Source organism: Lepus europaeus, chromosome X (genome assembly GCF_033115175.1).
Source record: "Lepus europaeus isolate LE1 chromosome X, mLepTim1.pri, whole genome shotgun sequence".
In the NCBI taxonomy this organism is placed as follows: domain Eukaryota; kingdom Metazoa; phylum Chordata; class Mammalia; order Lagomorpha; family Leporidae; genus Lepus; species Lepus europaeus.
Window position 1 is genome coordinate 101,887,121 of NC_084850.1, and position 24,139 is coordinate 101,911,259.

The 24,139-nt window shown below is 49.9% G+C and overlaps 2 protein-coding genes across 3 annotated transcripts in view; both read left to right on the forward strand.

Moving 5' to 3' along the window:
- Positions 1-3,460: 3,460 nt before the first annotated feature.
- CFP (complement factor properdin) lies at positions 3,461-8,787 on the forward strand. Its single transcript, XM_062183634.1, has 9 exons — positions 3,461-3,611; positions 3,694-3,844; positions 5,105-5,280; positions 5,710-5,880; positions 6,018-6,209; positions 6,354-6,527; positions 6,758-6,949; positions 7,101-7,212; positions 8,544-8,787. Exons 1-9 carry the CDS (start codon positions 3,548-3,550, stop codon positions 8,704-8,706), a joined length of 1,395 nt encoding a protein of 464 aa, XP_062039618.1. The 5' UTR covers positions 3,461-3,547; the 3' UTR covers positions 8,707-8,787.
- A 4,295-nt stretch (positions 8,788-13,082) lies between these two features.
- Positions 13,083-24,139, forward strand: part of SYN1 (synapsin I) — a 59,349-nt gene continuing 48,292 nt past the window's right edge. For both annotated transcript variants that reach the window (XM_062183219.1, XM_062183220.1), the window contains exon 1: positions 13,083-13,459. In XM_062183219.1, the coding sequence (XP_062039203.1) occupies positions 13,083-13,459 (377 nt within the window). The remainder of the gene's footprint in view (positions 13,460-24,139) is intronic.

The following is a 24,139-nucleotide window of genomic DNA, read 5'->3' on the forward strand; positions in this document are numbered from 1 at the left end:
AGCCTGGTGGTAATCTTGAACTTGGGATTGCAGCCAGCAGGAGCAGACTGAGGGAGAATGCTGGTGAGACCAGGTGGTTGACTGCGCCAGCATCAGAGAGTGTGATGGTGCGCGTGCGTGTAAAACGGTGCAGGAGACTTTAATAGCAGAGTCCCTAAATCAGCACCAGCTGTGTTCAGAGCCGACCGAGAAGAACTGGGAGACGACGTGATGAAGATGGAGTCTGATATACCGTGTGGCGGTTTCCACAGGTGAAACTCATGGGGGACTAGGAGTCGACCCCAGGGGCTGTGAGGTGTGAAAAAAAAGGCTTGAGTGAGAAGGGTTAGGAGAGAAGATGTTCTTTGTGTGTGTGTGTGTGTGTGTGTGTGTGTGAGAGAGAGAGAGAGAGAGAGAGAGAGAGAGAGAGAGAAACTTCATGAGAAATGAGCGGGGACTGTACATCAGTGACTGTTGGTATAGGTGAGGTCATGGTCATGGCTGTGACATGTTATGAACTGGTATCACTCCGTGAGAGGAACTGGTAAGAAAATACTGGTGGGGCTGGCCAAATGAGACAAGCCATAAGACATGATTGCATGTTTGAAACTGCTCGGGGAGACTGCAGTGGGCCCGGGGCTCAGTGACAGAAAATGACTCTGAGTGAGTGAGTGACCGACCGACCGACCGAATGAATATATGAGAGGCTGAGTGATCGAGTGTGGGTGTGAGGCTGTTCCTAAAAAGACTCCAGTAGAGGCTGCAAATCCACTGGGTGTGTGTGTAGAGATAAAAAGAAAACCTGAAGCAAAAGAAGACCAGGTGGGACAGTGTGTAAGAGACCACGGATAGAGTGTCACAGACCTGGGACAAAAACCCTCTTCTGTTTGTCCTCTTCCTCCACAGGCCCCTCCTGCCCAGTCCCCTGGGCTAGCTCCTCCCAGTTCTCCAAGGCTTGAAACACTGGAATTCCCCAGAACTTGAAGTACTTTTTATTTCCCGGGTCCTGCCCAAATTTTTACCTCCAACTCCAGACCCTTCTTAGCACTTACCAGCATCTCTATCCTTATCCCCTATCTCGCCTATCCCTTCTCACTCAAGCCACCTTTCCACATCCCATTTTATTTATTTCGCATATTGTTCCATTCTGCACATGTTTTCTTGAGCTCCTACTATTTGCTAGTCCCCATCTAATACCCTGAAGACTTAGCGGTTAATAAACCAAGCACAAATTCCTGTTTTTATGGAGCTGGTATTTAGTGAGACCGACAAGAAAATACATCACATCAGCCAGTGACATGGTAACAGGAATCAGACTCTCCACTCTTTGGTTCAATAAGGGATCCCATAGTCATTTTACTGCCCAGCCACTCCTCAGTCCTCTTCCACAGGGGATCCCGTGAATATACAGGTGAGGAATGGAGGAAATACTGCCTCTAACATTATTATGACCAGGGCAACAAGCGATTATATAAGGCAGCCAGCCAGCCAGCATTGCAGGTTTCCTGGGCAGTTTTGTTTTCACAGGATAACTCGGCACTCACACCTGAAGTCGTAGACTCTTAACAAGACCCTTTTGTTCAAAGCACACTCTGAAAGACAGGCTTAGATGAGGAGAGAACAGAGTACAGCTGCAACGAATACGAATGTTAACACACACCTTATCACCTGTAAAACAAGAGCAGGATTCTCGAGGGATTTGCTTTACTGCTTGACCAGTTTCTTTTATCTTGTTTTCATTTGTATCTCTTTCTCTGTGAATATCAAAGAAATGAGGCATTGCCTCCCTATCTTTCTTAGGCTCTTTTTGTTGTTGTTGTTGTTAATTAAAAAGATTTCTGTTTTTAAAGCCATCTCTGGAATTTTACTCATAAGGGCTTATTTAAAAAAAAAAAAAAGGCAGCAGCAGCAACAACAGCTAGCAGATGTGTGAATCTCAGCTTTACCTGCATGGAAGATGGGCTGAAGAGGAACTCATTATTGACAGTAAAATAAGGGGCATGGAAAATTATTTGCTGTAGTGAGACTCACAGAAAAATAAAGAAAGATCAGTATTAAGACTAGTGGTTCTCAAAGTGTGGTCCTGGACAGTAGTGTCAATCTCACCTAGGAGCTTATTAGAAATACACATTTTTTAAAAAATTTATTTATTTGAAAGGCAGAGTTACAGAGAGTGAGCGAGAGTAAGACATCTTCCATCCGCTGGTGCACTCCCCAAATGGCCACAATGGGTGGGGCTAGGGGAACCAAGAGCCCCATCTGCGTCTCCCATATGGGTGCCAGGGCCCTAAGGACCTGGGCCATCCTCTGCTGCCCTCCCAGGCACGTTAGCAAGAAACTGGATTGGAAGCAGGGCAGCTGGTGGCACTCTGATATGGGATGCTGGCCTCACAGGCAGTGGCTATGGGGCACTGTGCCACAATACCAGCACCAGAAATACAGAGTCTGGACCCCTGCTCCACACCTACTGAATGGAAAACAGGTGGGGCTCAGCAGGCTGCATTTTTCAACAAGCCCTTTGGATGATGGTGGTGCAAAGTAAGGTTTGAGAGTCACTGGGCTGGAGAGTGGCAGGGATGCTACCATGGCAGCAGGGAAGGCCTCTTGAGGGAGGTGACATTTTATTATCTGTCTCCTCTTTTAAGTGTAGAAGTCACTCAGGAGCCAGAAATTTTGCCCTGGTCTTTCTTCCATCTAATGCCAAGAAGTGCAAGTGGTATTCAGTAGGTATTCAATTAATGTTGAACACATGAATTTAATAAACACAGAGCACCTACTGTACACTAGGCATTGTTCCAAGGACTTAAAAAAAATCTTCATGCAGGTGCAGTCCCTGTGCGCATTTTATAGGGGAGGCAGCAGGTTCAGGGGAAGAGGTGTGAGCTCCCTGAGAGTACTCAGCTGGGGCCTCCTAACCACTCCTGCCTCAAGCCCCGAAAGTTTCCCCAGCTATACCCGCTGGACCCCAGGGGCAGTAGATATCCCCAGCCTCCCCCATTCTAAACCCTTCCCCACCAACCTACCACTTCCCCTTCTCACTTCCCCTGTGCTGACCGCAGGGAACCTCACTTAGGCGGAAGGCAAAGCAATCACCTCGGACCCACCTCCCCATGACCAGTGGGCACGCCACCCTCCTATCAGCCCCGGTCAGCACTCCCCAGAGGTGGACCTCAGTGTGGTGCTAGGGATTGTGCATTTTACAGGTAAGGAAACAGACTTAGGTTTAAGTGACGTGCCCAAGGTTGCGGGGTTTGTCCTGCTCCAAACTCGTGCTCTGGCTCCCCTCTGAGAATTTATCCAGGGAGCCCTGATTGGACCCTATAAGGTTTCTAGGCAGAGCAAGAAGTGCTGGGGATACGGTGACAAACAAAATAGGACCAAGGGTGAGGCAGGAAGTGGGGTGGGAAAAGAAGAGGAGGAAGCAGAGGAGGTCAGCGTTGCAGAGGCTCCCTCCCTCCACTTCACCCTCCCAGTTCCTCCTGCCGCAGATTCCTCTTTGCCGCCTGACTCCAGGGTGCATACAGCCAGACCTCCACTCTGCCAAGGGTGCAGGCGTGTGCTGCTCACCATGCCCGCCCAGTCGCAGCCCCCTCTATCGCTGCTGCTGCTGCTGCTCACACTGCCAGCCACCGGTGAGTGGATGAGGCCCCAGCTGTCCCCCGGGGGTGCCCAGGCCCACCACGTCCCTGACTGTGTCACCTGCCCTGTTAACAGGTGCGGATCCTGTAGTCTGCTTCACCGAGTATGACGAACCCAGCGGCAAGTGCAAGGGCCTCCTAGGGGGAGGTGTCAGTGTGGAACACTGCTGTCTCAATGCTGCCTATGCCTTCCAGGAGCCTGGCAGTGAGCACTGCCATGCATGCAGGTTCGGGGGAGCCTGGGGGCAGGGGTGGGCAAAAGGGTTGGCTGGGGGTGACCCAGAACTGGGCTCTTTCGGATTTTGAAGGCTGGACCCGGCAGCCTGATCATGACCATAACTCAGGATGTCTCAACCTTGGCACTAATGACATTTTCAACTAGAAAATTCTTTGCGGAGACGAGGTTTCGGGGTGGGGGTGGGGGGCAGGAGACTGCTGATCAGTAGTACATTGTGAGATGTTTTGTAACATCCCTGGTCGGTCTTCTACTAGATGCCAGTAGCAATTCCCCTCATCAGTTGTGACAACCGAAAATGGCCCCAGACATTGCCAAGTGTCCCCTGGGTGGGAGGCAGGGAGCAAAATCTCCCCTGGTTTAGAATCACTGCCATAGCTCACATATATTGAACATTTCCTGCATGCTGGAAGCCCGGTGGGGGTTGGGGAATGAGGTACAATCTGAATATTTCTGAAGGCAGCTGTGCTCTCCCAGTTGGGTTGACAGGTTCTATTTATTGAGTGCTTGTTGTAAATGAACACATTATAGGGGTGGAAGAATTTGGAGAATTCTGAGAGCGGCTCTGGTCCCTAATTAGGATGACACTTCCTGTTCATTGAGCACCTCCTGCATTCTAGATGGCTTGCAGGGGCGAGGAGGCAGCTTCTGGGTTCCTGAGGGTAACTCTACTCTCCTAATCATCATTTCTTGCTTACCTGTGTTGAGCCCTTCCTATATTCTAGATATATTTTCTATGCTTATTGAATAGTCCAGATAGACTGTGGGGGCAGTCATGTCAGCAACGGTCCCCATCAGTTTAATAGCATGAACACCATAGCCAGTGCTACGGAGTATGTTGGGGACAGGTCAAGGGTACTTCTGAGGGGACCTCTGAGCTCACTGGCATGATGCCTTGTAGTAAGCACTCCACATCTACCCATGCACAGTGGTGAGCTGGTTGGTCTCTGATAGAACTTCCAGGTCCTGGTCTTTATATTTGCTTACTGTGTGCCTGGCATTGTCCTGGCGGGACTTCCAAGGGTAACTCCAGGCCCCGGATCATAAAGGTAAGTGGTATTTATCAGGCAGTTAATGTATGCCCACCTCTTGCCATTCAGTCCCCCAACATCGCTAAGAAGGAGGTACTCATTGATCCACTCCGTATGCATTTACCTGGAACACCCTGCTAGGCCTACCCACACTGTGGCATCCGAAACACCATCCTTATCAGCTCCCAACAGGGTGGGACATGTGTGCTCCTCCCCCACAGGTCCCCACTATGGTCACAATGGTCTGCGTGGGCCCCCTGCTCAGTGACATGCTCTGAGGGCTCCCAGCTGCGGCACCGGCGCTGCGTGGGCCAGGGCGGACCGTGCTCTGAGAAGGCGGCTCCCGGCACCCTCCAGTGGCAGCTACAGGCCTGTGAAGACCTGCTGTGCTGTCCTGGTGAGGAGGATAAGCAAGGCGGGAGGCCACCTGAACAGTCAGTGCAAAGGCTCTGAGGGGAGGCCTGGGCCTGAAGCTTGTAGGAACTAAAGAGCAGGCCGGCATGGCGGGAGGTGAGGTCAGAGAGACAAGAGGGGCCTGACCTGTGGAGGCCACAGGGAAGACGCTGGCTTCAGTCTGAGGGATTTGGGTTCTGGGCAGGGGAGAAACGTGATCTGACTTGGATAGGAGGCAGGCAGACCTCTGGATGGGGTGAAGCCAAAAGGCCAGCGTGAAGCCACTGCCACAGTCCAGATGAGCAGTGATGGGCTGGGTGTGGTGGCAAAGCAAGGAGGGACAGACACGATCAGTGAACGGAGAGCATATGAGGAAGTTCGGAGCCCTGTGGACACTCCTACCTCCAGCCACCCCCTTTCCTCTCTCCCACAGAAATGGGCGGCTGGTCTGACTGGGGGCCCTGGAGGCCTTGCTCTGTCACCTGCTCCAAAGGGACCAAGACCCGTCAGCGAGCATGTGATCGCCCTGCCCCCAAGTGTGGGGGCCGCTGCCTAGGAGAGGCCCAGGAGTCAGAGACCTGTGACACCAAGCAGGTCTGCCCCAGTGAGTGCCCGCAGCCACAGGAGCCTATTGGGGGCACCCAGAGTGGATCTGTGGAGGGGCAGCAGGGAACAACTGGGTGACCGGACTCCAGCATGCATAACCGCATTGGCAACCTCTCACCCCCCACCCCACCACAGCACACGGGCTCTGGGCCGCCTGGGGCCCCTGGAGCCCTTGCTCAAGCTCCTGCCACGGTGGACCCCAAGTGCCAAAGGAAACACGGAGCCGCACATGCTCTGCACCTGAGCCCTCCAAGCAGCCCCCAGGGAAGCCCTGCTCAGGGTCAGCCTATGAACAGCGGAGCTGCACTGGCCTGCCACCCTGCCCAGGTACAGAGGGACAAGGTCCCTGCCATTGGAGCTCTTGACAGTGTGCAGATGCTCTGTGGTTCCAGTGGATAGGGTTCTGGGTCTAGGGGCTAAGGGAGGGTTGAAAGGGCCTTTCTCCTCACTCCTTTTCCCTTCCCCCAACAGTGGCTGGGGGTTGGGGACCATGGGGCCCTGTGAGCTCCTGCTCTGTGACCTGCGGCTTGGGCAAGACCCTCGAAAAACGGACCTGTGATCACCCTGTGCCCCAGCATGGGGGCCCCTTCTGCACCGGCGATGCCACTCGGACCCACATCTGCAACACAGCTGTGCCTTGCCCTGGTCAGCACCTCAGGATGCATCATTTCCACGCCTAAGCCCAGTGCCTGGTGCTGGGGTCTTATGCCTGCCTCCAGTGCTTCCGGTCCTGGTCCACCTCTGATCCCCCAGTCCCACATCCGATCGCCCCTGCTCCCTCCTCCCACAGCCCTTACCCCTTCCCCTGAACTCCCCTGCTGGCTCCTTGTTTTGATCTGATTTGATCTGAGCACCACCACCCCCCTCCCCCGCAGTGAATGGAGAATGGGAGGCCTGGGGGGAGTGGAGTGAATGCAGCCGCCCCGGCAGGAAGTCCATCAGCTGTGAGGAAGTCCCGGGCCAGCAGAGTCGAAAGAGGGTCTGCAAGGGCCGCAAGTTTGATGGACAGCGATGTGCTGGGGAGTACCAGGACATCCGGCACTGCTATAACATCCAGCGCTGCCGCTGTGAGTGCCCCAACAGACCACACTGTTGCCCTGCCAGGGACAAGGGTTTCCCAGCTCTTCGCTGGGGACCCCATGTTCCTACAGCCTCCAGCTTACCTTCACACTGAGGCCTCCAGTTCTGACTCCGTGACCTTCCTCCTCCTCATTGCAGTGAAAGGCTCATGGTTGGAGTGGAGTTCCTGGGGACTGTGCACACCCCCATGTGGGCCCAGCCCCACCCGGACCCGCCAGCGGCTCTGCACAGCCCTGCTCCCCAAGTTCCCGTGAGTGAAGGGGCAGAGTGTACTGAGCAATGGCATTGAAGACTAGAGTTGGGTACCCCCAAGCATGGCTTCCACTGATGGTTCTAAGGTGCCTACCTTGCTGGATGCCATCTCCCAGCTGCAGGAAGAAGGGAGAAACTAAATAAGAGAAGATACTGGAGGAGAATTCATAACCTCTGTGCCCCTCCATCACTCATGCAGTCCCTCAGCTGTTCTCCCATTCACTCAGTCCTTTGTGTGTCCATTCACTCTGACCTCTCAGTTACCCACGCTTTGAATTTCTCATTCACTTAGTCATTCAGGCCTCCACTCACTCATTCCTACAGTCACCCATGCCTCCATTCACTCACTCCACATCTCATGCTCTGAGGCCCTCCAAGGCCCTTTCAGCCATAGCTGTAGACAGAACCCAGATCCCGTGGAGCCCCCAGGAGACTCAGGGAGCACAGTTTTGACAGAAGGTGGAGGAGGAATGATTGGTGAATTGAAAGGGAATTCCACCTCGACATGGATCCAGGAAGTTGACTAGACCTCCTCCTGGAACATGAGGGTCAGGAAAGGCATCCTCAACATCAAAACTATAAGCAGAATTCTGGACACAGAAGATTGGCAGCCCCACGTGTTTCCTGGTGACCAGAGTGGCCCAGGTATTAGGGTTAAGGTACTCATGCTTTCTTTATGTCCACATACATCAAGCTATTAGATTTAGTGGGCTGTTCCAATTCATAGAAGGCCTGCCATCTTGGAAGTGATCTCCTAGCTGTGGCGTTGAGAGTGCGTCCTCAATGTGAGGTAGAAGTGCTGAATGGAGGCACAAAGGATTTGAATGAGTGAGAGACTGATCAATTGAGAGAATCAGGGTAGGAGTGAATGGAGGGCTTGCCTAGTGGGAGAAATAACCCAGGAAACACCCTTTCTATTTATGGGACTGAATTTGGCTAAGTAGAGGAGATAAAGAAAGAGATTGGCTTGGGGCAGGAATTTGGGCCCAACAACAAGGCCTTGAATGTCAGGACAAGGCATTTGTTTTTTTTCCCTGGGGTGTGGGGCAGGGGGAGAAGGGAGAGAGAAATGGTTTTGGAGGTAAGAGAAGATAGCTCATGTCACTGAGTGACAATCACCAGAATTTATTGAGCACGTACTGTGTGCTAGGCACTGCTCTGAGCACTTTACGGCAATCGGCTCTTGTCCTCAACCTGATGAAGGTGAGGGAAACTGAGGCAGACGGAAGACCAATTGTGTTGGGCACACAGCAGGTGCTCATTAGAGTTTGTTGAATGCATTTTTGCCTTTCACAAGCTTCTCACCTTCCCCTTTCCCCAACACCCCAGGCCCACCATTTCCGTGGTCGAAGGTCAGGGCGAGAAGAATGTCACCTTCTGGGGTAAACCGTGGCCACAGTGCGAGCAGCTGCAAGGGCAGACGCTGGTGGTGGAGGAGAAACGACCATGTCTACACGTGCCTGCCTGCAAAGACCCTGAGGAGAAGCCCTAACACATCCCCCTCCCACTCTGACCCGTTCACCTCCCAGACCTCAATAAAGCAGTCCTGAGGGCTCTTCTAAAATTCCTTAAAGCAGGAAAAACAATCTATCCCCTTCCGCAGGAGTGGGGTAGTCGCATCTTCCAGGTTAAAGGGCACAGCATGGGCAGTCACAGTAGCCTATGGGGAAAACTACTTTCCACTGTGGCCGCAGCTTGACGGGAGGGAACGCGAACGTTCAGCCCCAGCCTCCTTCCTCCATCCTAACCCCAAAGTCTGGGCTCCCCCAGGGCCACCCCGCACGTTCCTCTGCAGAGCTCTGCGTTATGGGTTTCCTGATTGGCTACTACTCCTGGAAGGCACTGCTTGATTGGTCGGTGCCATCTCCCTTCCTGCTAAAGCTCCCTAGCTTCCCACCCGCGGAGCCTGTCTGCTGGTCGAGTCCACGTCAATCGATGATGAACTGCTGCAGAAGCGTGGCCAAGGCTGACGCCCTGTTGCGCGAGCACCTGCATCCACCCACAGCTCAGCTCCAACGCCGCAATTACAGGCGAGAAATAACTCCTTGAGACTGGGGGGAGGAGGGGGAGGTGAGCGGGGGCGGGCCGAGGAAGTGCTTGTGATGTGCCTCTGAGGTGGAGCAGGGGCAAAGAGAAAACAGAGCATCTGCCTGGAAGAGCTTCCAAGACAAACCCCCACACACGTTCCTTTAGCATTTGTTCATTCAACACTTAATAGCACCTGCTGTATGCTAGAGCTGTGTCCGGGCATCTGGGGTGGAGGAGGGCTGGTAGGAAAGGATTATCTCAAGTGAGAGAACAAATTCAGAATAGGTATTTCGCTTGCACATGTATTCAACACTTAACGCCTACTGTATACTAACAATAGTGCTAGACATCACGAGGGATAGGGAAGAAGAAGAATCAGAACGGCACGTGTCTCCACAGTGAAGAACAAGCACAGATGCCGACACTTTCAGCATTCATTCATTTGCCACTTCCAGAATGCTGGGGCTCTGTGATGAGATGCATCACACTAATTAGCATAATAATTATGGTAATAGCTAATCCTTAGAAAGCACTTACTGTGTGAGCCCATTGAATCCACAACAACCCTTTGAGGGTCAGTATTACTATAATCTTCATTTCACAAGGGAGGCAACAGGCACAGAAAGGTAGCAAGCTGGACATTTTTGAAGCACCGTAGTGTGCTGTGGGTTAAAGGGACCCCTGTGGGTGGAAAGGTTCCAGTGGGAGATTCGTATGCCCAGAGTCTTGCCCGTGCTTTCACTTGACTCCTCTGGGTTGACTTTCCCTTATGAAAATTGGGCCAGTTGGTGGGTTAAAATGAAGATAAGTGAGTACTTGATAAGTGAGTACTTGATCATCTCAGGAGGACTGAACCAAAACAAGGGGTTCTGGTTGCTACTACAGGGTGTGAGAGGTGTGTGTTTATAGGAAATCACAAGGTCAGCTGTGGCTGGATAAGGTACACCTGTGTGTATGTGTGACATGCTTGTGGTACATGGCCTGTACAAGAATTTAGGATGTATTGAATGTGTGCAAAGTGTGTCATCACAATGTGTGAGTGCACATGCCCATGAAGGTGGCATGGATATGTAAGTGAGTTATAAACATGAATACAGTACTGTGAATGTTTATTCAGGGTGTGTGTTTGAGTTTCTACTCACCAAAGCACAAGGAAGGAAATCATTCCTGGAGCCCTTCTGTATGGCCATTCCTGCTGAAGAACATGGAAGCAGTTCAGAAGAGCCTCTGGACATTCCTGGGAGGTCTACATTCCTCTACAAAACAATTTCTGGAAATCTGGAATTTGAGCTGCCTGGAAAAAGGGTGTGACATTGGAATCACTAGTATTAGGAACCTAGGAACCGGGCCCCTAGGAAGAGGCATAGTCTGAAGACAATCCTAAGGAGCCTGAATCTAGGCCTAGAGGAGCCAGGATGGTCTGCAGACCTGAAGCTGCCCCTGTCCCCCAAAGAAGTCACCACATGCCCAGCACAGCTTGTTTGTTTCTGTTACCAAATAAAAAAACTAAGGAACATGATACTTTGAAACATTGGGCAAATGCCCAATTTGTAGGGAGTTCTCCCATTTGGGGACTGCAGGAGTTTGGAATGCCAGAAAAGATATCCTCGAAGGGGGTAGGGGGAAAGGATGGCCAAAGAAAAGGCCTGAAGCTGGAACTAAAGCTGGCTGGGATGGAGAAGACAGTAGAAGATGGTTTGGGAAGTGTTACACTATGTAACTGTGGGAGCCCAGGGGATCTGAAATTTGAGGACCTCCTGGAAACCATGGATAAAGAAGGCCCCTGAGATAGGAAGGGAAAGGGCATTCCTGGCAGAGGTTACCACACATGAAAAGGTACACAAGTTGTCCCTTTACTCCTCTCCTTAACAGTGGGCCAGGTAATCACCCTCTTTTCATAGATGAAGAAACCAAGTCTCAGGGGGAATTAAGTCACTTTCCCAAGGGTGTAATAGGACTCAGGCACTATGACTTCAGGCCCTACATTATTACTGCATTGTTTAAACTGGTCAATGACTTAATACAGAATGGACAAATGAATAAGTGGGTGATTCACCTGAAAGTCCTTCAGAAAAAAGAGACTCGGAATCTGCCTATTTATTGCATATCTTCTACCACTTTACCTGCTCTGCCATCATTGCTTACTATGGCCAAGGCCCTAACCAAGGCCCTCGCTAACCACTCTGACACCATCTCCTACCACAAGCTTCCTCCCACCTTGTTCTGGGCTCCAGTGACACCGACTGATCCCTCTTCCTGGCATACTATTCAAAGAAAAACATAGATCATAATATGAACAGGATCCTTTGGAAATTAATCTGAATTCTTGGATTCCCTCACCTGTTAAATAGAAATTATGTTATCCACCCCATAGAATTGTTGGGAGGGTTGGCTGAAACTGTAAACAGCTAAGTGTTGTGTATAGTCAGTAAAAAAATGATTATTTGTGGATTTGTGCTTTTATTGTAACCAGGATCTTATAGTTTTGGCAGGGTGGCTTCCACATCCCACCTCTGACAGGACTACCTCATTTGCTCATGTGCAACCATTATTTGGCACCTACTGTGTGTCTAAGGATGGGCTTGCCTCTGTTATGTTAAAGTTCTTGGGTGACGAGAGACAGCATGCGCACTGATGACAGTGTTTATCATGGACTTTGTATCCACATCAGAGGTATGGGAGTGTATAGACCCAGTCTGTGGTGGGCAGAAGCAGATAGACGTGCATCAAGGCTAGAGCCACAGAGAATGTGTGTTGCAGATACAGTTTTTCTCCGTGATCATCTATGGGTATGTATTTTGTCCAGATGTGCATGCTCAAGTGAGTTTCCCTGGGTCTCTATCAGTGTGTTCCCTGTGTGCATGCATGTAACATGTCCATGTGTGTTACAGTTTTTGTATGTGTGTATATATATCTAGATAGGGGTGTGTTCTCTGTACACAACCCTCTGAGTTTCCTTACTTTTGTGTGTGTTTATATGTATCTCCACATATGTGTCTCATTTCCTGTGCGCTTCCAACCCCCACCCCACAAGGGTGTAGATACAGCACCCAGGTGTCCACCTCCACTTGTCTGATTCTGTCTGACACCACAGCACCATTCTCTCTGCCTTGCTGAGGCTGTGTGCACGTGGGAGACTCATCTCCCTATGAGGCACTGCGTGTGACCGCCAACCTTCTCAGTGAGGGGGTTATTCCTTTACTTTTATGTCTCTGAGTGCGTCTCTACCAGCCACCCCCATCCCCTAAATGCCTTCTGCAGTGAATATCAATACTGGAAACCGAGTTATCTGCGAGGGTCCTGCGTATAGGTGCGAGTAGATATGAGGACCAGGATGAGGTGGGCTGGTGGGACCTGTCAGACGACCAACTTCGACCCTCTGCACAAGCACCCCGCCCCCACTCCCCAAATTGCGCATCCCCTATTGGAAGCGGGGGAGGGGAAACAAGATGCGGCGTGGCGCGTGCGCACTGCCAGATTCAGCACCGCGGACAGCGCCTTCGCCCCCGCCTGCCGGCGCGCGCCACCACCGCCCCAGCACTCAAGGCGCGCTGACGTCACTGACTGTTCCTCCGCAAACTCCCCTTCTCGGCCACCTTGGTCGCGTCCGCGCCGCCGCCGGCCAAGCTGGCCTGCACCATAGGAGGCGTGAGATAGGGAGGCACGGGCGCGACCATCCGCGCTGCGGCGGCAGCGAGTCAGCGCTGCCTCAGTCTGCGGCGGGCATCAGAGGAGTCGCATCGTGCCTGAGAGCGCGGTTGTGCTCTTGAGCCCCGCGCGGCCCGCCCCCGCGGCTGCTGGCCAGATTGCCCCTAGGACCCCCTGCCCCAAGCCGCAGCCATGAACTACCTGCGGCGCCGCCTGTCGGACAGCAACTTCATGGCCAATCTGCCGAATGGGTACATGACAGACCTGCAGCGCCCGCAGCCGCCCCCGCCGCCGCCCTCTGCTGCCAGCCCCGGGGCCACGCCCGGTTCCGCGACTGCCACTGCCGAGAGGGTCTCCGCAGCCGCCCCGGCGGCCTCACCGGCAGCCCCTAGTCCTGGGTCCTCAGGAGGCGGTGGCTTCTTCTCGTCGCTGTCCAACGCGGTCAAGCAGACCACAGCGGCTGCCGCCGCCACCTTCAGCGAGCAGGTGGGCGGAGGCTCGGGGGGCGCAGGCCGCGGGGGCGCCGCCGCCAGGGTGCTGCTGGTCATCGACGAGCCGCACACCGACTGGTAAGCCACTGCCGCGGACGTCTCCCCAAGGGCCTGGGTCCCCATATCATTCCACGGTGAATGAGCAATTATTGAGCGCCACTTGTGCGTCTGGTACCTGGCCCCCTCGCCCAAATCCCTTTCCTCCCTAAATCATTACTTTGGGTTCTTCCTCTGCTCGCCACCCTTGGCCTTCCAACCTCGATGGATAGAGGGAGCAGTTATCTATTGGGCACCTGCTGTGTACCTCTTCCCCAGTCCACCTCCCCCCAATCCTTTGGCTTCAATATATCTTATGAGCTTCAAGAGCCAAATGTACCCTTGCTCCCCCACACAACTCTTGCCCCCAAAGGTCTTGCCCTTTAAAGGATCTTAGGAGCTTTTATCAAGTACCTGCAGTATGCCTCATCGAAGAGCTCTTCCCCAAGGCATTGGAGTTCAGTGAATTTTGCGAGCATTTTTTGAAAGCCTGATAGGGGTCCTGTTCTCCTCAACCCTTGCCCTCAGGCTTCTCGCTAATGGATCTTGTGAGCACGTATCCAATCTGTGCTATGTGTCCCACGTCAGACCCCTCCTCAAAGACCTTTCCAAACCATTCAGTGAACATTGGTTGAGTGCCCAGGTTTTCACCAAGAGCTTTGCCTTTAATGGATCCCGCTGAGTCTTGATTGAATGCCTTCTGTGTGTCCCCCAACTCCAGGCCCTCTCTCTGAAGGCCTTTTTCTGCAAAGGAACTAAGAAGCATCTAATCTAAGCCTCAGGTGTGTCCATCCCCAAACCCCTTCTCAAACAGATCATTTTCCTCCAGTGAGTTCCATGAGCGTTTTTGAGCCTTCTCTGTGTGACTCATCATCAGACTCTCCTCAAAGACCTTTTCCTACAGTGGATCTAGAAAGAATTTTTGGAGTACTTCCTGTATTTCCCATTGTCAAACTCCTTCAAAGACCCTTCCTTTGGTGGATCCATCTAGCATTGATCAACTGCCTGCAATGTGAGCCCCTTCTAAAGGTTCTTTCCTCTTGATATATGAGGATTCAGCAAGCACATATGGGATGCCTGCTGTATACTGCATCCTCAAGCCCTTTCCCCAATTCCTTTTCCTGCAGTAAATTCAGTCAGCCATACTGAGCACGTTCTGCCTTACTCGACCTTAGGTCTCTCCACAAAAGCCTCTGCCTCCATTTAATCCCGCACCCAGATATCTAGCACTTTCTGTGTGCACCATTTCAATCACTCTTTCTGAAGACCTCTTGTTTCAGTCGATCCTTGGAGTACTTAAGGAATACCAGCTGTATGCCTGATTCTGTGCCTTCTCTGCAGAAAACTTTCCTCGCATGGATGGAGAACCAAGCTTACACAGATCAAATTTCTATATTCCTATTCTCCTTCCCCACGAAATCTGTCCTCCAAGGACTCAGTGACCATTTATCAAGCGGTTGCGTGACCATAACTAGTCCCTCTCCTTCCCAAAAGGCCTTTTCTTCCAGTGGTTCCCATGAGCATTTAAGGAGTGTCTTGTGTGTACCCACACCTCCTCCCCAGAGTCCCTTTCTTCCAGAGTATCCAATGAGTACATAGGCAGGGCCCATTTTCCTTTACTGCCCCAGGAGAACCCACCCCAATCATAAGACCTCTCTCCAAGGTCCTTTCATGTGATAAATCCAGAGCCCAGTTTATAAGGGTTACTCCTTTTCCCACTGTCTTCAGTGGCCCTCAGATTCCCTCTTCCAGCCTTAAGTCCATACTCCAAATGGCCTTTAGTCTATTTACGCCAGTAAACATTTATTGAGTACATGTGTTATGAGTCATTCTCAGCTTCCTCTGTTCAAGTCTCTGGAATTCCTGCTCTTGCCTTCTCCAGGGGTCTGCTTCAGCCTAAATGTGTTGAGTACTGGCTGTTTACTGGTTAGAGCACCCCTTTCCCAGGAGCACTTACCAAGGAGTCTTTCTCTCTATCCAGAGTCAATTATTCATTCTACAGATACAAGTCTACTTCAGAAATCCTCATAAAGTCAAATGTAAAAATAAGCTTATTTTGGTGGGAAAAAAACCTCTTGAAATCCATGCCTAGTTTTCCTAGAATACACGTCTTCCATGAACTTTTTGAAGCCCCCTTATACTCATATTTATTGCAATACTTTCCATGTGGCAGAGTGTGGGAGGCATTTATTAAGCGGTACTATATACAAGGAAGAACACTCATTCAGTTCCCTTTCCTTCTAATCCCAACCACCAGCTGGCTTCTCTATACCCTTTCCTCCATTCAAGCACATAATCATTTAATGAGCATTTATTATATACTACTGAGAACCCCATATTCAATGCCTCTCCTCCTCCTCTTGCATTCTAATTCCCCCTCTGACAATCTCCATCTGGCCTTTCACATTACCCATTCCTGAAAGCTTAGAATGTGTAGTTTCCATTTATTCTGGCTAGGTTTCTCACCCACTTAGCAGCCATCTCCCTGGCTGCCCCTTTCCCCCAATTAATCACAAAAACATTCATTAATCTCTTCAGTTCTTCTATTCAAACCATGACATTCCCATTCCTGCAGCAGGCTTCTTCACTCTGTACTCCGTCTATCTGCAAAGCATTTATTGAGCACCAAAAGCTGCTCACCAAAGTGCTACCTTCCAGGCTAAATTTGTTCCACTGAAGTCAACAAATGTTAATGAGGACCCTGCTGACTATTGATAACTACCCTCCTTTAGACTCCCCGTTTTCACTATGGCCCTCCTGCCAGAAATCTCTTGCTGTTTTTTCCTTTATTTATTCAAGCATTTATGAGGGTCCTTCAAAAAGTTCTTGGAAAATGGTACTGAAAGACATTTGTTTTGGTGCCAAAAATGTTGAAATCCATGCATATGAGAGATCTTCAAAAAGCTCATGGAAAATTCATGTTATGAAAAACTTTGGCATGGATTTCAAAATATTTTGCACCAAGATAAAATTATATTTTAATTCTGTTTTCCACGAATCTTTTGAAGTCCCCTTGTATTATCTACTGACAAATCTAATCTCCTTTCCATAATCACAGCTCCAGTGCTTTCCATTTTTGCTAAGTTGTCCAGCAAGCATTTATTGAGCACCTGTTGAATTTAGTTAAAGTTTCTTCCCTTCCCCTTCTGCATCCCAGAAGTTCCCCCACCCCCTTTATCACACTATCTCCTCCAGTCTTCTCTTGCAGGTATTTACCTAAGTGTCTACTATGTATGAGAGGAGATATAGACAAAGGGAGAGAGCTGGTGTCCACCAGGACCAGGGTGGGCAACTTGCAGACACTCAAAACCACACATGCTTCGGAATTTCAGCCTGGAATAAAATCTCATTAGGTCTGTCGCAGAATGCACACCTAAGCAGAATCGTACCCTTTCCCCACCCAGCTTCACCACCCTCAGTCCTTCCTGCATCTCACTTCCTCCATGGTTTAAAACTGCAAATGCTGAGTTGAGACCCATCGTCCCCTTTTAGAAGTCATTTCTTCCAGCATTTTTCAACTCATAGGTCATCTACTGGCTTGTCATAAGTGTTCCCCTTTCTTCATGCAGTAGGAGAAATGAAAATAGAAAATAACAGAGCCTGTTGTACATAGTGAGTGGAATTGTTTAGTGAGACTGTTGTTCCAATAAGAGTATAGATTATATATGACATGTACTATGTAATGCATGTGTTATATAATGGTTTTTGCTATGCAATTCCTTTATATATGTATGTCTTCATGGAAGGGAATAAAATAGAATAAGAAGGTAAGGCTGCACCGTACATAATAAAGGTAATTATTTACTGGAATGTTCATCCCAGTTATATATGCATACTGCTGTACATTCTAGATACATATGCATATAATATATCACTAAAATATGTTGTGTTATATAAGACCATATCCTATATTTTATTATATTTGCCTTATAACATAGTGTGTCTTATATAATATCCTTTACGTATGTGGCATGGGTTATTATGTAAGTATGTATGTAGCAGGTTATATAAACTATTTTTCTTATTGTGGCTTCTTTTCTTAGATAGACTTCTCTGGAAGCAGACCCTTCACCCCCAGCTAGCACCTGTATTGGTCTCAGTGGCTTACTTGGTGGGTGATCCATTCCTTCATCTGCAAGCGATCCTGGAGCCTTTGGTCCCCATAGATTTCTCAGACTGTGGCAGCTGCACATGTCCACTCACCATCAAAGCTGAGCAAATTGTACCAACAGACGCTCAAACAGATCATTTGAGTGCCAAGCATACTCTTCCCTGCCCCCACTGTGTAACAGCAGCCCTGTCTCCTCCTACTCAGCAAGGTCATGGCCCCCCTGCCAAGACAGCAACTACTCTTCACCTGGAATGAGAAAACTGAAGTGCCTACCTAGAGCTTAATGGGATTCCTGCTGTGTCCCCCATAGCAGTGTTCTCCACCCCTACCCCCACCCCACCCCTGCCACCCCACAAGAGAACCAGGACCTCTAACCTTGCAGAACCCTAAGGGAACAGGAGGCACAAATTCCATAAGTGGATCACTGGGTGTGGTGATGCGCTGGGCCACCCCTCCTGAAACCTCTGAGCCTACAGACCTGTGTGTTCTACCTGGCAGGAACATGGCACATACAGTGCTCATTGGATTAGTATTTACTCTTGCTTTGGAGGTTGTGCCGATTCCTCCATGGTGTCACCTCCAAGCTTTGGTCTTAGCGTGGCTGCAACAAAGTGTGCCATCATTCTGTTAGGCCAACAACTTCCAGGTGGTGTGGTACATAAGGCCATCAGTTGATTCCATGACCACAAGCCCACTTTTGTACCTCCTTTGCTTTCCATTCCTTTACTTTGCTATAGAGTTTCTCCCTTGGTTTGATGAAATGTTATGTGGTACCCCATGTTGGTGAATCAAACATAGTGAAAGCCCTTGGTCAGTGACGCTAGATAAGGTCCTGCCATCAGAAAAGGAAAACCCATGTATGGGTTACTATAGTCAAAGGAGATCACCCTCCTTTCCAGGGGTAGTCAGTTTGCCCCAAAGTGCTTGGTTGGTCTTCTTGAGGGATGGTGACATAACAGGGACTCAACACTTGTCTCCATGGCTGGCAGATTGGACATTCAGTAGCAATGCTGTTGACTCCACATCACAGCTTCTCTGTCTGCTGCTTTTGCCACTTCATTCGTGTGCCCATCTGCTAGCGCCGGGGCGGCTGATTGGAGGCCAGCTGACATCATCTGGCTGACTCATTGCCTCTCCCTGGTTGCTTAGCGCTGCTTCCAGTGCTGGTGGATGCTGTCTGGTGGGGGTTGAGACACAATTCAAAGATCTTCTCTCCTCACATTTGGCCCACTCCCACATCTCCACCCACAGTTCTGTATCGCAGAACTCTTTGGCCTAATTTTCCAGTCTTTTTCCTTCCAGGCTCCTGAATAACCAGCCAAGCCATTCGTCACTGCCCATAAGTGAATACAAGAGTAGAAAGGAGAGGACTTTTAAAAGTTCATGAGGATGGAATTAAAAGATAAATTTATTTTATTGCAAAATATTTGTGAAGTCCCCTCATATGAGGGGGCTTCAAAAAGTTCACGAAAATGTATGACATGAAAAAAAAAAACAACTATGCATGGTCTTCTAAAAATTTTTTGCACCAAAATAAACTTATCTTTTAATTCAATTTCCTACAAATTTTGGAAGTCCCCTCATATCCTAATCTTTAGCTGATTCTCTTTCCACACAGGGTAGATGAGCAGGTGCGCAGCCTGAAGCTCTGCTACTGTCCTTCAAGGCCACTCCAAGTACAGCTCCAAGGCAGCCACTGTCCATTTTTTACTTCCACCCCTACACCAAGGCAAACCATATATGGACCAAGCTTAGACTTTCCTCTCTCATAGCTGGTTTTTAAGGAGTTCCTTTAGCTGAGAGAGAAACAGTAGCATGACAACATTGGAAGACAACTTTGGAAGACACAGACACCTGCTCCTGCAGCTTGCTGGATCCTGTGTGTGCTCAATCCTGATTTGGGGGACCATCTGACTTTATCATTTGATGGATCTAGCAGAGCCTAGCTCATAATGGACCATTCTGGATGCACAGTCACTTGGTGTCCCATGACCAAGTGTTCTGTCTCCATCAGGATCTAGTACTGAAGCACGATTTATTTCTCTAAAAGCATCATATCATTGTCTGCTGAAGATGGCATAGCCTCATTCCAAAACCCCAAGGGCTTCCCAATAGGGCTTCCCATAGGCACCACAATGCATATACCCCCACTGCTGACACCTCCAGTGTCATAGCACCTGCTGGATCATATGGGCTAAGTGGCAGAAATGTTTGCACCACAGCTTGGACTTGCTGTATGATCTTTTTCTGCCCTACCCCCAACCTTAGAGCTGGCAGATTTACCTGTCACCTGAAACATGGGTCAGAGTAGTATTTCTGGATGTGGAATGTGCTTCCTCCAGAACCTGGAGTAAGTCTTCCCAATTGTTGTGCTTTCCTCTTCAGGTGGAAGGTGCAAGGTGTAGTGAGTGCTTTGCCCAATAATTTAGAGGGGCTGTCCTGGCCTGCTCTGTGCCACTGGAGTTCTAACAATGTTGCTAATATAGCAGATCCTTGAATCTATGTAGGGTTTGTCTCCCACTCTTTGCGGTACATGGGTCTTATCAAGGCATATGCTTAACCATCTCTTGCTTTTCTTGTACAATCAATATGATGTAATCAGTATAGCTGACCAGTGTGATATTCTGTTGGATGTCCAAATAATCTAGGTTGCTTTAGATTGTATTCTGACACAGGGTGAAAGATAATGAAGTCCCATGGAAAGACCAATAGCAATGTTGTTATCAGTCCACATGAGGGTGAACTATTTCTAGTCCTCTTTTCTCATCATAACAGAAAAGAATGTGTTTGCCAAATCAGTGGCACCTGCTCTACCTGAGGTCTTACTGCTCTGCTCCATCAATGATAGTATATCCAATATGGCAGCTACAATCAAGAGTACTGCTGTATTTGGTTGCACTTGGAGTAGTCTACAGGCATTCTCCAAGATCCATCCAACCTCCTCAATAACCAAACTGGTTAATTCAATGGGCCTAAGATGGGATCCAACCCCTGCATCTTTCAAATAGTTCAGAATGTCACAGATTCCCATCCTTACCCCTGGGGTATATACAGTATTGATTTTGACCTATTGTTTTGGTCAGGACACAGAGGTGTGCTGTTTTCAGAAGCTTCCAGGTGGACTTCCTACTGCAGTATTCTTGCCTCACAAGCTCTAAGGGACCCACATAGGGGTTCTGACAACTACAAAATATGCCATATGAACTATACATTTATGAATTAGGAAAGTGGCCACTGAGTGAGTATCTGGGCCAGGACTTAGCACTACCACGGTTCTCAGCATGGCTGGTGCCACCATCATCAACATACTCCATATTGGTTTAACACGTTGGGTATGGCCTCTGAGAATCCCCATAGAATATAGTCAACTGGTAGACTTTCCACAATTGGCCATGGAAGTTCTGGCATTTCTATTTCACTGAGTGTGGGCCACAGATTTCTCTAAGCTTGCAAGAGTCATCCAACCAGTGTTAGGAGCCATCTCCCAAAGTCCTTGCTAGGGTTTGAAGCTCTATCCTGGGCAAGTACTCTGACTTCACAGGCTCCCTCCTTGATCGGTTGTCCTCAGGACCCGGTCCCATGCATACATTATCAGCTCCTGCCAATATGTGTTAGCCAGATTCTTCAGCTTTTTCTGTGTCTCATTCCTCTCCTACCTCTGCAATCCAGGAAGCTCTCCAGTCAGATTGCGCTAGGAAGTGACCCTGGTTCATTGGTCTGCTCTCTGGAAGGAAAGGCGGAGGTGGATTCCAAGGGAGGCAGTCGTTGTCTTGGAAAGCACTTGCTTTATTCAATGCGTCTGCCATTCAAGCAGACAAAAGGAAGCTCTATATTCTAACTAGGGCATGTAGGCTACTTCTGTAGGCCCAGTCAGTTCAGGTGGGTCTGTAAGGTCAAGGTATTTTACCACATCTGCCTAGATATCACCATCACAAGCCTCACTGTCCCACTCCTGTCCTATTAGGATCCTGAGCATGGCATAGGAGATGTGTGCTGAGCCTGAGAATTCAACCTTCTCTGAAGCTCTGCCACCGTTACAGTTAAATCCTGGGCCTCGCCCTCCGTTCTGTCTGCCTGCTGGCTGGAGAAGATTAGGGCTTCCTTACATGCAGGCAGGAGGTCCTCTGGTTTTCACATTTTGCCAGGATTTGGTGATATTTTTGCCCTGAGCATATCATATCTTTTCAGTCTAATCAATAGCATTTAGCAAATAATCACCCCAATCTGGTTACCATGTCCCTTGTACCTCTCCAGTGCCAGGGACATTTCATCAGCAGGTTCATTCCCTTCCTCAGAAAAAGTCCCTGCTGCTGCAAAGCCCCGGGGACCTGTGCTGTGATCCTCCCCTGCGGGGAATACACTCCACACAGCATCATTTCCTACTACTGATATCCAGATCCTATGGCCCAAGTGACAGCCTGCCTGTCCCCCCACAGCCAGGACGTACTGCAGAGTGCCCCGTGTGGACCACAACACAGCAGAGCCTATGAGTGCTCCACCTCCCATGCCTGATGGAGCCTGGCGGCCATCTGGTTACTAGGTGACCCCGCTCCACAACTGCATCAGAGTCTTTGTCGTTTGATTTCTCTGGTCCACTCTTTTAGCCTGGGGTCCTGGCAGTGAACTTTGAGAGAAGGATTTGCATGCAGGAGGCCTACTCAGGAGTGCCTTTCCCTGTGAGGAGGGGAGAGCAGAAAGCAGAGGAGAGGCTGGCTTGCCATGCTGTTATTTCAGAGGCAGCCTAGATGGAGCCCAAGGCTGGCCCTGTGGCCTCCTAGAGAACAGATCTTCTCGAAGTAGGTGTGACCTTGGCCTGTGACAGAAGACAGTTCCTAGGAGGGACACGGCCATGAGCTGTCAGCAGCTGACACTCAAGGTACAATGGCCTGAAGAGGAGGGCTGAGCAGAACATGTCAGCACCCACTACACTTGTGATCAGAAGGGCTTGGGACACAGTGCAATACACATTCATCAGCAGTTTCTAGATCAGAAAGGTGCATGTCTGAAATTCTCTTTTGATGCTTTTGATGGGCTGTGTGGGGCTGGGGTGTAAAGGAAGAGCGAAAGGAAGGAAGGAAGGAAGTGGAAGTCCCTTGTGTGTGTCATGCAAGACACCAGGGCCCATTTGTGTGGTGGGTGTGTGTCAGAGATCCTGATCGCTTGCCTGTCAGGGACCAGAGACCCTGGGAGTGTCTTCTCATCGCCTTCCACCAGAAGGCTGCCTGGGGATGAGCTGCCTTGTGGGAAAGCTGTCAGGCAGAGACCTGGGTATGAGGGAGGAAGCTGCTGGAAAACAAGCCCAGCTGGGGACAGGCCCAGGGACGATGACATAGCAGTTCGTGATGTGCCTGTTGCCTACTCCTTCTCCCTGCTCCCCAGCTGCATCCCTCCCTGCCCCCACCATTGCTGGCTGCCTCCTCTTTAGAACCACCCCCAGCCTGCAGCCCTCCATCTCTGCCTCCTGTTTGGCATGCAGCTGCCCACCCACGGCTATTGTGTGCCTCACTGCACACAGCCACCCGTGGCGAAGATGCTCCTCCTTGCGAAAGGGCCCAAGAGCAGAGAGATGCTCAGAACACATGCGCAGACACAGGCACTGAGACGCACAGAGGCATTGAAATACAGAGCAACAGAGCCCCCTCATCCACACGTGTTCCCTGCCGCTCATTGCCGTGTACAAACCTCCACCCAATCTCTGTTTTTAAATGTTTATTTATTTATTTTCATCGACTTGAAAGGTGGAGAGAGAGACACACAGATAGAGACAGAGAGAGATAGACAGAGATATCTTCTAGCCACTGGTTCACTCTATTAAATGCCCACAACAGCCAGGCTGGGCTAGGCCAAAGCTAGGATCTCAGGTCTCCATCCAAGCCTCTCATGTAGGCGGCAGGGGCCCAAGCACTTGAGCCAACATCATCTGCTGCCTTCCCCAGTGCATTAGCAGGAAGCTGGGTTGGAAGTGGAGATGCCTGGACATGAACCAGCCCTCCGACAGGGAATGCGAGTATTCCAAATGGTGATTTTGACCTGCTGAACCACAACACCCGCCCTTCCACCCAGTTCCAAAGCCTTAGAACAGACATAGCACTAATTTTGTGAAGCTTTTCCAAAACATTTACATAGTACAGTGGTTACCAGAGGCTAGGAAGGGGAAATGGATAAATAAAATAAATCTTAAAACAAACAAAAAACAGCACAGAGGATTTTTGAATGTTCCCAAACATGAAGAAATAAAAAATATTTGAGGGAATGGGTATGCTAGTTACCCTGATATAATTGGTCAACAGCATTGCATGCATGTATTTAAATGTCACTCTGTACCCCGTAAATATTAAGGGGCTGGCATTTAGCCTAGCAGTCAAGGCACTGGCTAGGATGCCTGCAATGCACTGATCAGAGTGCCTGTATTTGATTCCCAGCTCCAGTTCCTGACTCCAGCTTCCTGCTAATGCAGATTCTGGGAGACAGTGGTGATGGCTCAAATACTTAGGTTCCTGCCACCCACATAGGAGGCCTGGATTGAGTTCCTGGTTCCCTGCTCCCCTCTTCTTAATTGTTGCAGACATTTGGGGAATGGAACAGCATATAGGGGAACGTGTTTCTCTCTC